At 37.7% G+C, this 16,385-nt stretch overlaps 1 protein-coding gene across 1 annotated transcript in view; it reads right to left on the bottom strand.

Moving 5' to 3' along the window:
• PRKCE (protein kinase C epsilon) overlaps positions 1–16,385 on the bottom strand; it is a 272,383-nt gene that overhangs the window by 38,407 nt on the left and 217,591 nt on the right. Inside the window, exon 11 of the mRNA XM_065754869.1 lies at positions 11,662–11,816. Within this exon, the coding sequence (XP_065610941.1) occupies positions 11,662–11,816 (155 nt within the window). The remainder of the gene's footprint in view (positions 1–11,661; positions 11,817–16,385) is intronic.

Here is a 16,385-nt window from a genome sequence, read left to right as displayed (position 1 = left end):
AAAGTATGATGAAGATGCCAGAAAAAAAATGGCAGTTACTTTCCCTTCTGTGTTAATCTATACATAAAAAAAACCCCAGTGCTACTTCAAGGTTGAGGTCACAGAAGCTTGTGATTTGCCCTCATGGTTCCTACAGCTCCAAACCTTGTTTTGAATCATAATTAAAAGAGGATTACATATCTTAATATATAAGATACACTTTTTAAACTCCAATTGCATAGTGAAATCAAATTATTCCTGCAGCACCTCTGACAGCAAGCTGTACAAACACTCCCAGGGAATCTCTGGGCAGGAAGCTCCAACTCCAACACTGTTTCAAATGCAGCACAAGTAGCTCCCTCAGTCTCCTCCTCAGAACACTTTCTCAGGAACACTACTTTGACTGAAGTGCCAACAGTATAATATCAACACTAGCAATCTACTCACATAAAAGATTTCACTATTTTTAATTAAAGGAAATGCTACAGAAAGGTGAGTCACGTGGGTTACTTACATGAAAAATGACAGGTCAAGACTTAGGAAATGTACAGGTTATTCACTTTTACCAACATCAAGGTTAGCAAAGAGTGCTGCACCAACTTGCCTTTAGTTATAAAACAGAGAGGCTACACAGTAGAGTCTAACAGTCCAGCCCAAATGAAAATAAAGAGAGGTAATTCTGAAAATAAGATGTAAGAGTGAAAAATGATTTTAATCTCTAACGTTTGATACTTCCTGAGTAATCACTGCATGCAAATACTGACTTCAGCAGGATTATAACATAAACTGTCCACTAAAGCAAAAAAAAAAAACAACCAACAACAGCCAAATTAGAGTCTGAGGAGTTACCTTCAAAACTTGTATGTACTTATCAATACACCAATAGTTCAGGGACTTGCTTACCAGATTCTTTACTCTGACAAGATCAGAAATTATCCTGTAAAACCCCCAGATATTTACGGGAGCCAAGACTAGAAAGAAACCTAACTGTACATCTCACAGATGAACTATGTAACATAAAGTTTCATTATACAGTTCAATAAAGTCTCTTTGCATCATTTTGACAGTCCTAAATGGAGTACACTGCGTACAATTCAATTCCACTGTAAAATTGCTTTGCTCTTCTGGTATCAGAAGCAGCTTTTACTGTAAATGAAAGTCTTTTTTTTTTTTTTTTTTTTTATGAGAGAGTCTTTTATACAGCAGTAGCATGCTCTATATGGGAAAAATGGGAAGGAAGTTGTGCCATCTCACAAAGACATGCATATAATGAATTAAACTCAGCACTGGCATACTGTGGAGCAAATAAGGATTCTAGTTTATGGTCTCTGTGGCCAATTTGCAGCACTGAGTTAAGACTTGAAAGAACAGCAAATGAAATATTAAAGAGCACTACAGCATAATTAACATCCAGTTTGGTTTATTATTGTCCACTCTGTCCCAGCCATCATCTCTTCCACTTTCATACTCCCATGCTACTACGGCTGTAAGAAGGTGAACATAACTGTGTATGACTGCTTTTTACAATGGATCCTAAAAACAAGATGTGTAAGAAATAAAATACTATTTTTCTGTGGATAGATTTGGAGATTTTTGCCTAAGTCTCTATCAGATTGGGTATTATTCTGTCTTAACTTTGAGCACCCATAGACAAACTACTAATGACTTATGTCTGCGATTTATAAGTTTGCAAGTTCCAGTGTACTAACATCAGCTAATATTTTGTTGCTGTTGTTATTACATACAGAATTTCCAGGACACTCTTTCAAAATTTCTTCAAGCTCTTCTGCTCATGGACAGAGCAACTATGCAATTATTTTCCTTTAGGGTCACCCACAGAAATGCAGAAATTCTGTCCTACTGCCAATGTATCACATACTATGTTTTTGTGGAGGCTGTCAAAGGACAATCTTCAGTCTTGTAGCAAGTGGTATACTGCTGAGCTACTGTCTGCTTCCCCACTTCATAATTCAATACTCTTTTATTCTATTATGTAATTCATAAGTTTTCATATAAATGAGAATCAGGACCTCTTTATAATATTAACATAGAATAATAAACCACATAAGTCCCCTTTGGATTTATTAGAAATTATTAACAAATGAACCAGCAGACATTCGGTATGCCTTCTTTATTTCCTCAGTATACAGTACCATAAGCACTTGCTGTCCTCTTACTGGTGGTTAACTTTAGACAAATATGTACTCAGGCAGTTTCTTCACTGCATATTATTTTCGCTCTACAAGTACTGCTTTAGAGATGTTTCAGATTTATTGATGTTGGGAAGCTTTTAAATATCCATTACCCACTTCACTGACTACAATTCCACCTGACTCATTATTTGTGTTTGTTAGAATATATTTAGGCATTCTTTTAAATGGGTGTTAGTAGACCATAGGATCTCCCTTGGAAACCCTATAATAAATCAAGTAAATAGTTACTGACATGCTGTAATGTTTACTTGTTGCACCTTAATTTTATACTTAATATTCCAAATTTTGCACACACGAAGTGCCTCTGTCCAGGTTATTAGTCAGCTAGCTTTTTTTGTCTCTTTTTCTTAGGGCATTTCTTCTACATTATTCAGTTTCATGTCATAGTGCAACCATTCCAGGTGCCACATTGCTAAGCCTTCTCATCCTTTCCTCCCCTCTGAATGGCAATCATATAGCTAAGACTGGATTACTTCATGAAGAGTATTTTTACAACTTCCACTGTCAAATCAACATTAAAAATATACACAACTGCACATACTATTTGCACTTGACATACTTCGAAGATCTGTGTTTTCTGACAGTTCCATAAATCAGCAAGAGTAAATTAAAGCCCAGAGGAAAAGATACACCTATGTAAGTATTGGCATTATTTAAACAGATGGCTTTTTTTTCAGATAACAGGGTCGTGAGGCCTACCTTTAATCTGTGCATTCGTTTTGCCACAATATGCTTTCCTTTCCTCTCACCTAAAGGCCTACTGAGTAGTGTAGTACAAAAGTGTACATAAGTAACCATATGTCACAGTTTCATCTGAAACGGAATATTGATCAAACCAAAACACCATATTATGCTTTCATTAAAAAATGTTATTAACCATTGGATTTACTATAAAGAGGATTAATTTAAGACTTCTACAAAAACACAGCCCTGTGGTGCAGGGGAGCAAAATTTAATCTGGCCACAGCAGAACGGTCCTGCCTGGCTCCATCCATCCCCTTGAGTTTCAGGGTGCAGACAACCCCAGGCCTCCTGCAGCAGTCACAAGAATAGTCCCTGGCAGAGGTGATCAATGTGTGCAGTCCAGACAACAACACTTAACTGAAGCTGTGACAGCAGGTAGATCCCTTTCTATCACTGTATATTTTCCTCTGGCTGCTGCTTTGGGTGGTTGCATGTTTGCAATCACTGGCAACAAAGGACAGGTCAGACATTAATTTTTGCCACAGGGAAGCAAGCAGAGTGACTCTTTATACTCTGGCCTTGCCACTCCTCAGTTTTCAGGTGATTTTCAGCACAGTCCTGACCACCTGATCTATTTTGTTCCATTTTCTGATTCTTTGATTACATTGCACTTAGTCTGTCCAAGGTCCTTCTGATGTAATCCCAGTACTGTTTATTCTAGTGCCAGCAAAGACTTTGAAGCATTCCCCAAAATGCTGGGGTCCTTACTGGCTGCCTTTTCTCTGGTTCAATTCATTTAACCTCCTAGAGAGCAGTATTATTTCTGTTCTCCTACATAACGTTACGAAGTTGCCAGCTATATGGATGTTCTTAACGTTTTCAAAAGTTTCAATGGTAATACAGTCATGTTGCCATTTGGATTAGCTAAATTCTCCTTTTCCATAGCCTTTTGCAGGGATGAGCAAAATTATGTATGCTTTTTAAGAACAGTGAGGATTTCTATTTCAAAGTAAACACATTTGCAATCTAAAAATTGAACCAAAGGGCCCTAAATCATAGAGGAAGCTGTACAATACACACATATGGATAGTCTCACAGAGTCAAAATCAGCCTACGAGTACCGTGATGTGCATGCAGAGATATTTGCTGGAACAGTATCTAAGAGATAAGCTGTTTTATAACAAGGTGAGAGTGTAAAGTGGGGGGAAGAGGGGGTAAAGAGACTAAATGTAAACCTTGAGCCAAATATAGCAAGGTTCTGATCAAAACATAGAAAAAGCCATATGTAAATGCCTTCACCAAAATGTGTCATCCAAATATTCTTTAAAGGTGGTTTAGTATTTTTAGCATTTTGAAATTGCTAAATGGAGCTCCTTGCATGTTTTCAACTAACATTTTGCATTCCTCTCCAACTTTTCTGTTGCATCCCAAGAGCACAACAAATGCTCGTGAAATGTTTGTCACCTCAGAGCCACATTTGCTGTGCCCTTCTCTGTATTACTGTGAGACTTTGGCAGAAGCACTCAACAGCATGCGAAAAGGCAAAGCCTCACCCTTAACATGACATAGTTTCAACACCACTGCGACTGAGTTATAGAAATATTTTCCATTGTTTGAAGACAAACACGACTGAAGGGCACAGCAAAATTCAGTCCTAACGTTTGTTGGTTTGCAGCAGAATCAAATTTAGGAAGGAACTTCAGGTTTTTAATGCAAGGAGAAACAAAAGCATTCTTTTCCTTCTGTTGGAAAATTGAAGACCTTGGCTTTGTTTGGGACCAGTGTACATGTTTTTGGAGAAACAAAGCTACACCTCAGTGTTTCAGGGAAACTGCAGGGATTGCCTTATGTCAGTACATTTCAGTTTTACATGTGCTGTAACTCTTGTGATTTTTATTCTGTACAGGCTTCTCTCAGTTAAAATCTTCTTATCAAATGCAGAAAGCTAACACATTTTTTCCTGTTATAAAAACAAAAGCACAAACATCAATCATCTAAAATCACCAACATTTATCCAGAAATAAATATAAACAAGTTCCATAGCATTTTGCTGCCATTATCTGCTCAGAAGTGCTGTCGGCTTCTCTACTAAGGGTGTACCGGAACATGGCTGCCCTCACTGGAATGTAAACTTGGCATTAATTCTGGCAGATTCCCACTCCCTGCCCTCTCTCATTTAATATTAACCCACTCCTATACTGTTATCAGAAGGTAAAGGTCATAGCTTTATTTACAGAATACAGCACTATACAAACGATCATTAAACAAGAAAATCTTGCATCAAATAAACATGAAACAAAAAAACAATGCTGACCTTGCTACTGGGAACTCCCCTAGAAGTACCTTGTCATTCCCCAGATGAGGTCAGCATTGCTGCTCTGTCCTTCTAACTATTTACTGCCCAGCACTGCTCCTCTACATAATCGACTCCTACGCAAGCGCCAACTATGGACTTTCTTATGTTACAAAACCAGGAGAAATTTAGAAAGCATTTTACTGTTGGCAAGACGGCGGGGTTCATATCCTATTCCCACAGTCTTTACTCATTCTTCCACAGCTGGAAACCTTGTCAAAGGCTCTCCTATCCAGCAGCAGCCTTTAGCACAAAGCAGAAGCTAGGCAGATGGCAGGGTGGACTCCCTGGGTCCGAATGCCAGAAGCCTGGGAACCAACCCTTCTTCCTGCTTCACATCTCCCTCAGCCCAGCTCCCTCCACTCCAGCCCACTGCCTTTTCCTGCGGGAAGACATCCTGCTTATTTATGCATTTCATGACTGCTGGTTTGCCTAGACCCAGAAAGTAAAAGTGCAAAGAGGGCGGGAGACCACTGAATAAAATCCCATCAGAACTCCCACCTGGTTTGGGAAACTTGGACCATAGAGACCAGAGCATGCATGTACCCTGGGCCAGAAATCTGGCAGGAAGCATTAGTTCGGTAGTGTAGCTTTGGCAGCAGTCCCTGGGTGCTCTGGGACTCAGCCATGCACTGCAGTGCAACTCACGCCTTGCCTCCTGCTGTCATCGAAGGGGATGGAAATAAATTGTTTATTGCTCACTTGAGCCAGAAGTAAACTAGCTTGTCTGCAGCAGACTCCTGAACTGAGGGGAGGGGCAGCATTCAGAATATTGATGTGCTTAGGCCTGAGTATGCTCTGGTACAGGGTCTTTCTTGCCCTTGACCATAGCTCGTGTTGATTTAAACTTTAATTGTTTAGGCTAGCAGTAAGACGATCTTTACATACTTATAAACATATTCAATATGCTGCCTGCCTCTTAGTTTGAGTCTTGTATTTCAAAAAGTCAAAAAATGGGGGGAGAGGAATTTTATTTCCTTGCTGCCATTTAGAAATAACACAGTGAGGTAACATGGGAGAATGACAGCTTTTAACGTGTTAACCACTGACCATACAACATTTTCATCAGTGTAAATATAACTCCTCATTACCTTGCCAAGGTTGCACTGAATCATACAACCAACACTGAAGTCAGACTTTCTAAATATTCTTGTTTCAAGTAAAAACACACTAATGAAAGTGCTTTTAATTTTAGGTAGTTCTTCTAGCTGAAACCCCAGTGTATGCTGCCTTGACAGATGGGAATGCTGAGAGAAATGATAATCCAAGGAAAAATTCAGTTAGTGTTCAAACAAGTTTTTAGGGTATTTGTGTTTAAAAATAAAATAATAATAATAATAAAGCCCGAAGGTACTAAAGGATTGGCACCAGAATATTAATATTCACATTCTCCTCAATTCAGTGTTAATATATCCTTCATCGCAACCAACACACTAATTACAGAGTTCACAGAGCCTAAGAAAGCTGCTGCAAGTTACAAGATGGATTGCTACTTCATATTGTTGAGCAACATGATAACCCAAAGTTATGAATGCAAACACCCCTGTAAACAGCTGCAGTGCAATTTGAAGGCAATGTTTTCTCACAGATCTTAAATTTGAAATCAAAAGAATCATAGAACAGTTTGGGTAGTAAGGGGTCTTTAAGATCATGTAGTTCCAACCCCCTGATATAGGCATGGACACCTTCCTTTAGACCAGGTTGCTCAAAGCCCTGTCCAGCCTGGCCTTGAATGCTTCCAGGGGGAGGCATCCACAGCCTCGCTGGGCAACCATTTCCAGTGTCTCACCATCCTCCCAGTAAAGGATTTCTTCCTCATATCTTAGTCTAAATCTACCCTCCTCCAGTTTAAAGCCATTTCTTCTCATTCTGTTGTTACGTGCCCTAAGAAGAAGTCCTTCCTCAGCTTTTCTCTAGGCCCCCCTTAAGGTACTGGAAGGCTGCTAAAAGGTACCCTCAGAGCCTTTTATTCTCCAGGCTGAAGAGCCCCAGCTCTCTCAGCCTGTCCACTTAGGAGGTCTCATGAGAGCAGAGTAGAGGGGCAGAATTGCCCTCTCTCTCAAGCTGCTGGTCATGCTTCTCCTGATGCAACCCAGGATATTGTTGGCAATATGCTGCAAACACACATTGCTGGTTCATGTTGAGACTTTCATCAACCAGCATGCCCAAATCCTTCTCGGATTGCTTAGGACTGCCCTGATCCAGGCATAGGATCCCACATTTGGCCTTGTTGAACTTCATGAGGTTGGCGTGGGGCCACTTCTCATGCCTGTCCAGATTCCTCTGGTGTATCAACTGCACCACTCAGCTTGATGTCATAAAGAATGAGTTAAAGCAAAGTAGGTGACACTAATTTCCCAGCCAAGATATTTTTAATCCTCTCAGGTAAACCAAAATTGTGTACATTTAGTTTCCTCGTTCTGCATTTCAGAGACATCCCACGGAATTACTTAAACGGTCTTGCATTATGCGAGAGATCACCACAAGCAACTATTGGCCACTCAGATCCTCACTGCAACAAGATTTGCAGCACACTCAGTTATTCCCTCTATTGAATATTAACAAGGATGCTGGTTTGTGTGTTCATGAGCTGGTGCCCCATTTTCATGCTGATGTTGTCTGGGGAGACAACAGTTCTTTGCATGTATTTCAGGCCAGAATGGTCTATTTGTGTCACCTAATTTGGAATTCAAACAATGAGCCAGAGTCATTGGTATAAAAATTCCTGTATTCAGCCCAACACTTGTAGGTTTAAGTGAGAATAGGTCTCATTTACACATCTGTGGGAAGTGCACCACAGTGCAGTATAGTCAGTATAAGAGGGAAGTACAGAAGTAGTGGCTTCTTAACACCCATTTTGGCATATCATCCCTGTGTGAGAAGATACATTAACTGCTGGCAACACCAGACTCCAGAGACAGGTAACAGTGAATACAAACCACAAACTTTCTGAACTGAGTTTAAAGTCCTATTTAGCTATTAAGCAAAATGAGATTCGTGGTCTTGCCCTTAATTCTGAAGTTTGGATACAATTTTTAAGAGTGGTGCAATTGCACAACATAAACAACAATAACAGCCAGAAACAGAGACTGATTTTTTTGTAGTTTCTGATTGACTCTACTTGTATTATCAGGCCCAAACTTGACATGAGCCTGAACAGTGCATGCCAGGTGAGAGGGAAGGTGGCAGGGATAACGTATTTTCTTGAAGTTGCTGAAGAGGTTTTGCTGCAGGGACAGTAACATTATATACTCAAAAAGGTCACACATAAAATTATCCTTAAGTTTATCAATCGTGCGGTATGAATATAGTAACAGCAGAATCTTTATTTATGAAAAATGTAAGCTTAATCTTTACTTCCAGTAAAAACTCCATAGACAAAAGGACGGTGCTTAACTCCAGTCAGCACATGGATAATTGGATAAGCCTGGGAACAGCTGTGCCAGTTGCTAAGATGTGAACCTGCAGAATAATTTCTATTGCCAAACAGGGAGCTGGCTTTCTCTTTGAACTTCAGGGGAAATGAGGATAAACTAGTTATTAAAAAAGATGATCATTTAGTATCATCATAACACTTTCTAAAAATCTAGCCAACAAGCCAAAGCATGAGCTAAAGCTAGTTATTTACTTCCAAAAATATAACTATGTTTAGTTCCAAACAAATACTTCCACATACATGGCTGAAAAAAGATCAGAAGCTACAGAAGCTATTTTGAAACCTACATTTCCATCAAACATCTTAGTTTATTTATATATTCTCCATTTTCCTTGAAGTATTGCCCACATAAGCACCATTTCCCACTTTGGAGAATAACCATTAATTTCATACCACAGTGTTTTTCTAGAGATATAATTACACAGAAGACAAGTATTCTTTATTAAAATTTCTGAAGGCAGGTTAGGTAGTTATGACTGGTAGTTATTCAACAGCATAGGGTTGTTTTCTTCTTTTTTTTTCATTCCCTTTTCTTTCCTTGTTTGCCAGCTAATAGAAGCTTAGGAGATGTGGAAGAATGACTTGATCCCAATGCATTTTTCATATTGTAATAAACAAGGCAATAGCATTTCCAATAATCAGTCCAAAACTGGACATAATTATGTCCAGATCTAAAAGCCTATGCCAAAGTAGAATACAGTTGTATTCTGGAACATGAATGTACCCCTAATGCTCCTCTTGTTGCTTTTTACAGTCACTACTTTCATTCTACAATCCATGCTATTTCTCTTCTTTTGTCACTTCTGACAGCACACCTAATATAACATGCCATATACAATTTTTTGTATTTTTTTTCTGTAGCATGCCATAGGCATGTCAATATAGTTTCTGAATCAAAAGTTGAGAGTATCTTATAAAGATTAAATCATAAGGCATTGTTTCATCATAATGGCACCTATCTCGAGATCAAAGAATTTTCAATCTGACAAAAAGACACAGAAAAAGGCATATAAACAACAGATGATTCAATGCAGCTAGAAGCCAACAAAGTAGAAACTACATATAAGACAAGAAGAAATGGTGGGAGAAAAAAGAATGAGAAGAGAAAAAAAAGAGAAAAAATGTGTGTTAAAGGACAGGAGGGGGGAGGGAATAGGAATAATGAATTCATATAAAGATGTTAGAAGGCAATTTTACCAATTTGAATTTTCTTCCTTGCTGTTTCAAGGAAATCACTGCACTGACTACTCATTACAAAGTGTCTAAATTACAGTTTTCAGAAAGAGAGAATAAGCTCAAGTCTTTTCCTGGAATAAAAGTAAATAAATTAAAAAACAAACAAACAAAAAAACCCTTCAAAATTCTTCACTTTGTAAAGTATCCAACTTGTCTGATCCTTATAGTGGATATTTTAAAAATTTTGAAATTGCCACATTCTACTACCTAAATGTATAAATATATAGTTTTGAAAACAAACACAGAGAAGCAGCAATAAATACGCTATGGGCAACAAAGGAAAAAATTCACTGGATATTCAGCACTTGAAAATAAAGTTATGTCAAGTGGTAGAGCAGAAACCCCAACCCAGTACACAAACACCACACCAGTACTAATGAAATCACAGTCATAGGGGTTGAGAGGGACCTCTGGAGATCATCCAGTCCAACCCCCCGCTAACACAAGTTCCTTACAGCAGGTTTCACAAGAAAGAAGCCAGATGGGTTCTGAATATCTACAGTGAAGATTCCACAATCCTTCTGGGCAGCTAGTTTCAGTGCTCTGTCACTCTCTAAGTAAATACATTTTTCCATAGGTTTGTATGGAACTTTGTATGTTAAAGTCTGTGTCCACTGCCTCTTGTCCTATCACTGGGCACCACTGAAAAGAGTCCAGCCCCATCCACTTGACTCCTGCCCTTTCGATATTTATTATAAGTGTTTATGAAATCCCCTCTCAGCCTTCTCTTCTCTAGACTGAACAGCCCCAGGGCTCTCAGCCTTTCCTCTGACGGGAGATGTTCCAGGTCCCTCAACATCATGAGTCCCTCCATTGAGCTCTCTCTAGTAATTTCTCATTGTGAAAAATTCCACATCCACATCATGATGCTTCTGTTTAAGAAATGTGATTCTGTCTGTCCTACCTCAAATAAAAAATGATCACCCAGAAGAGGATAAGAATATAAAAGTTATTAGAATTTATTTACTAGGTAGGTCAGATCTCTGTCACAAAGCCTGTAAACCACCCTGCTTGTGAAAGCCCAAATTTATCACAATCACAGACAATCTGCTGAAAGCAAGGAAAATTAAAAAGAATAAAACGCCAAGATAAAGCACTTAACAACTGCATTGACTACACATTGACATTTTTCAAAGCGATTCCTTATTTTTAACAGTAAATACCCATACCTAAATGCATACTTCATAACACAGCAAAACTATACATATTTCAGTGTGCACACGCTCAAGATTTGAGATTTGTGGGGGTCCAAATGGATGTGGTTTACTGGCAAGCAAATCAAAATTGTCTGCAGAGAGCCACTTCCTGCTGGTGACTAAGGCTTCACCCAAACATTCAAGAGGAAGGGGCATACGTAAAGCATTACAGACTACTATCCCGATTATATCAGAGTGAAGACAACTAGGACAAACAAACTCAGGAAGTGGCAGGGAGTTAGAAAACGAGAGGAAATTTATGGCACGGAGAGGAAAGTGAAGAGATTACACTGATCTGCAGAAAGGTCACCTCTGGTTCACAATGTGCCAAGCTTTTTCAAAAACTCTTTATTTGTACTATAACACAAAACTGGCACACACAGCTGGCGACTGCTGCAGAGGCTATTCAAATGTTAACATTCTCAATGATAAACAGCCAAAAAAGTTCTATGTAAGCAAATTGGAACAAACAACTAATCTAAATCTGGTTGCTAAGAGACAGAGGATTTTAGCCAAAACCAGCCCCGAGCCTCAAGAATACTTTATTTTTGATCAAAAAAGTACCTGTAGATGACTCCATGTTGGTGAAGAAACATGAGTGCTGATGTGACCTCTGCTGCATAAAAGCGGGATCGAGGTTCGTCAAATTTGCGTGAGCGCTGGATTTGAAACATTAGGTCTCCTCCATTTACATATTCCATGACGAAAAAGAGGCGGTCCTGAAATTAATTAAACAGTGCTATTTAGCTAATTTATTTTAGTCACACAAAGGACTGCTCGAAGCTGTACTTCAGGCAACTGCAGTATTTGCGTCATGAAATGAAAGAAACAAAAGCTACAATTCTGAAAAAGCTAACAACCCAAGCCCCTGAGCATAAAGAAAATGAGAAAAGATCTCTAAGAGGAATGACAAAAATTGAATAGAATCAAAATGTATTAATAAGCAGTATGCACACACAACCCCTCCATGTATCAACATATGAGTAAGGGATTACAAGCAATTTCACGTAATAACATAGACCCTCAAATGCAGCCACTTATTCTTTAACTTAACCATAACAACAAAGAGAGAAAGTCAATCCCATCAACTACTGAAGAGCTTCAGAAGAAATTTCAGGCTTTATATTTCTTCTCTTATCTCTCATCAGCTAGCTACTTTGTCTACAAAATGCCTTTCCCAAGTTATGTAAAAATGAAATAGAACAGTAAAGCTATAGAAACCAGTGCTGCCAATCTCAAACACTCTCATACAACTTTTTAAATTGCCTCACACTCATAAAACACTGAAATATAACTACACTATTAAAATATATATTGAATTCTTTTTATTTACTTCTGATCCTTATCACTTCAAAGTTGAAGTTTTTAAGTCTCACTCATGGCGAATCAGAAATGAACATAATTTGTGGGCAGTAACTTTGATTTTCAGATAACCACCATATCTTGTCATGTTTCAGAAAATGAAAAAATCCAAAATTCAAATATTCAGCAAAAAAGAATTGAGAACACTGATAAATCAAACATACTCAACATCTTCAAATATTTAGGATCTACACTGACAATGTAGATGGAGACAAACAAATAAATGACACACATCCACTTGTATAATTTAAATCCTACATTGCAACTGTTTCTTACTGATTTGCACAGTTTTCCCTCATCTATACTAACAGCCCTAAATCCTTGGCTCTTTGTATATTCACTCTAGGTTTGTAAGCCTACTACCAGATTACTTATTTTTGTACTGTTAGTTACCTACATCTGTATGTGCAAGAATTCAGACAGAGGTGGTGGTAATTCTCACGTGACATTTGAAGGAACCCAAGCATATACTCCTTGCTCTGCATTAGCTCATGGGAAACAAACATTTCCCCCTCTAGTCACACAATACACAGGTTTTCAAACAAGGGACCAGGTAACAGAGCTTCTCTCCAACTTCCATATAACACTGCAGTTTAACTCTGCTCATGGTGTGTAGCGCTGAAGAAAAAGAGACAGGATGCAGCACTGCTTTGGACAAGCAAAACCAACAAGATGGAACTTCATTAGCCTTCCACCAGTGAATCCGTTCCTGCAGATTACACAGTTTATAGATATGAGTCCAGAGATTTGTGAATGTTTTCTGTTTGCCTTTAATCATCTACTCTAGGGCTCAGATTCAAAGCATAGCACTTAAAATATGCTTAACCTTAAACAGACGCATTAATCCTGCTCATTAAGTGCCTGAATACTGTATCAACCAGGGTTGTTTCCTGGAGGAGGGTAGATATGTTGGGCTCACATTCTGCCATTTACAGAAAGCGGATGCCAAAAAAAAACTTGTGCTTTTTTACTCGTATCTTGGAGATACAAAACTTTCAAAATCATGATGCAGATCACTTAATTTTTTTTTTTTTTTTTTTTTGCACGGTTTAAAAACCATCTTTTTTGCTTCCTTTTTGAAAAATATAGGTCCCTGAATAGTGTCTCTGATTTCCCTCTGGAACCCCCGAGAATTAACAGCTTCGCTTTTAAAAGAAATCTGATAGCTCTCAGATGGTCTTATAATTTCAGAAGCTAGTGATTAAGGATAAGACAAAATGCAGTCATCTTTGCAAAAGAGCAAGTAAAAACATGAAGGATATCGATATTGTCATGTAACATAAGAGGATACAACATCCCTAAGCAGAAGATACAGGCTTGTACTTCATTGGGCTCCTCATCACCACACTAGAGTCGGAACACCTCTGGTGAATACTCCTTGGAACACATATCTCTTTGCAACACGTTGCAATAAATTATATCTTACATGGAAAGATACAGTGCACTGTTTTGTGCATAGGAACTACTTGGACTGATGGCTGGATAAAGTCTAACTAACAGTTGGCTGAAACTGAACACTTAGGTTCCTATCTTAAACTTTTCAAAGTCAGCTGCCAGTGATGCACAAAAGTAAAGGCTGGCACACAGAACGTTTTAGATCAGGGCCATTTCTGAACATATCAGAATACATATTTAATCATCTTTATATTGAATGCTTCTATTTTTGAGACAAACAAAACCTTTTTTTTTTTTGTGTGATATCCACCAAACACCTATTTGCTGATTCTAAATATCAGAAACCATGTGTAGTTCAAAACTTCTGGGTTTGGTGCTTTGTAGAACATTTCCAATTTAGTCGATTAAAAACTTCTGTATGGATTGTTTAGTTCAATATCCTGTCATCAGTTGGTCTTAGCAAAATATTTAGCAGCAGCTCCGTTAACCACAGCTTAGTTAACCATATCTTCAAAAGTTTACCAACTGAAACTTTAATCTATAAATCTGTGATTGAAATTGCTCTGCTGTTGCACTTTTCTGCTTCACATTTCTACTTCAAATTATTTTCCTAGCTTCTCCGAGTGTGCATTTCAGCTTCCTAATCAGAATTCATAGGGAAAAGGAACACTTTGAAAATTCATTTTTCTGTAATGAGTCTAGAAAAGAGTTTGATTTTTAGAGAAGGGAAACACTAATTCTCAAGCACAAACAAAAACACGAACACACATGTATACAGCAGGCTACTGTTTTAACATTAAGAAGACACTATCTTTTTTAATGAAATATAACCAGTCCCAATAAGAACAATTATCCTAAAGGTACTTTCCGTTTTGTCAATGTCATAAACATTGTGAGTTCCATGAGAACAGGATTTCATCCTGAAATAGTAATTATGAAATAACTGAATTATGCTTTATTGTAAATGTAGTATTGTAAATTATATGCATCTTGCTGCAAGTATCACCAGGATATAATCAAGTACTGAAGTGCAAGAAGATAGAGTGAACGTCCTGAAGAATTATGCATTATTAAAGAACAACATAGTGTTTAGTTAGTTAAAAATGAGATACAAGTTATGACTTTATTATTGATTCTGTTCCAAAAGAAAATTGAATGGATTTGGACTGCATTACTTTTGGACTACATTTTCATAATATCTGAGAAGTATGTTTTGGTGAACAAAATAAATGTAAAGCAGCCCTGGGAAATATTTCATTACATAAACTGAAATAAAAGGAAAGATCACAAACAAAGACATTGCAGATTAATATTCTTTTGGCATCTGTAAAGCAAAAAAGCGATGCAAAGTAAGTCGATAGGCTTTCTGAAGAAATTCTTTTGCAGGGTTTATTTTAGCTCTTAATCATACCTGCTTTTCATTGAGTTTCTCAAAAGGTATGGTTGAATGAGAATATTTAAAATAATAAGTGGAAAGAAAAACAGAACAGAGAGCATGGATAAGAGATTTTAAAAGTGGAGATGAAATAAACAGGCTAGAAGTCAAGCTAAAAAAAAAAAAATCAACTTAGTATTTTTTCATAGTATTTTCTGACTGTTGTTTTAACCACTGTATTTTAATGCACGACTGCCTGCCTTAACACCTCTATTATTCCAGACTCTCCTTTTGACTTTCCTAATTAAGACTGTCTTCTGGATGTTTTGTGTTGTCCTAACTGGATGTCAAAAGAAATTCTTCTAGTTTTTGTCACTATTACAACTGAGAGAGAAAGCCCACTTTTCACTTAACCTAGCAATACGATTTCATCTTCTCTCTCTCTTTTTACTCCTATATTTGTGCCTTAACTTTGGTTTTCATTCTCTGACATTCAAAGAAACCTTTCCTTTAGCTCCACAGAAAACTCTTCTTACACGTTACTCTTTATACTGATTACTATCCATTACTTCCTCTCATCAAAACAGTTTTCTCTAATTTTTAGATGTATTTATATACATTTTGTTAGTATCACAGCATATGTTATGTCATTCTCCCTCTGTCACCACTTTACACTTGGGCTTTAAGTGGTCTATGTTCCATTGGATAGAGCTTCTATATCTTGTTTATTATGGAATAACGTGTATATTTTTAATTGGAAAAAGTGGGGTGATTTCCAGAAACACCAACAATAATAAACTCTCAGGTCATAACAAACTTGATTCAGTTCCTTTCAGTGGAGGTGTGATTAATGACTAAGGTCTTCCTACTAAGACCAAATAATCTTGCCAATCAGTTTTGATTTAACAGATGACACTGTACAGTGTATTATTTGTTTACCATTGTTGAGGAACTGGCTTCTACGTAAACCCTCCATGAAAGTGTAGACATGGAATGACTTTGATGTAGTGTTTACATTAATTCTTGTGTAGCCCCTTAAAGATATTATTCAATTGTTATCCATTAACCTGTCTGATCTTTGTTTGTTTTCCAATTAAAATCTCCTTAACATTAGATTGCAGCTTAAAGACAATGCATGGATAGACACAAGGCCAAA

Source organism: Cyrtonyx montezumae, unplaced genomic scaffold (assembly GCF_038088225.1).
Source record: "Cyrtonyx montezumae isolate F1298 unplaced genomic scaffold, pur_monq_1.0 scaffold_0, whole genome shotgun sequence".
Taxonomy (NCBI): Eukaryota; Metazoa; Chordata; class Aves; order Galliformes; family Odontophoridae; genus Cyrtonyx; species Cyrtonyx montezumae.
This window is presented reverse-complemented; position numbering and strand designations above follow the sequence as displayed.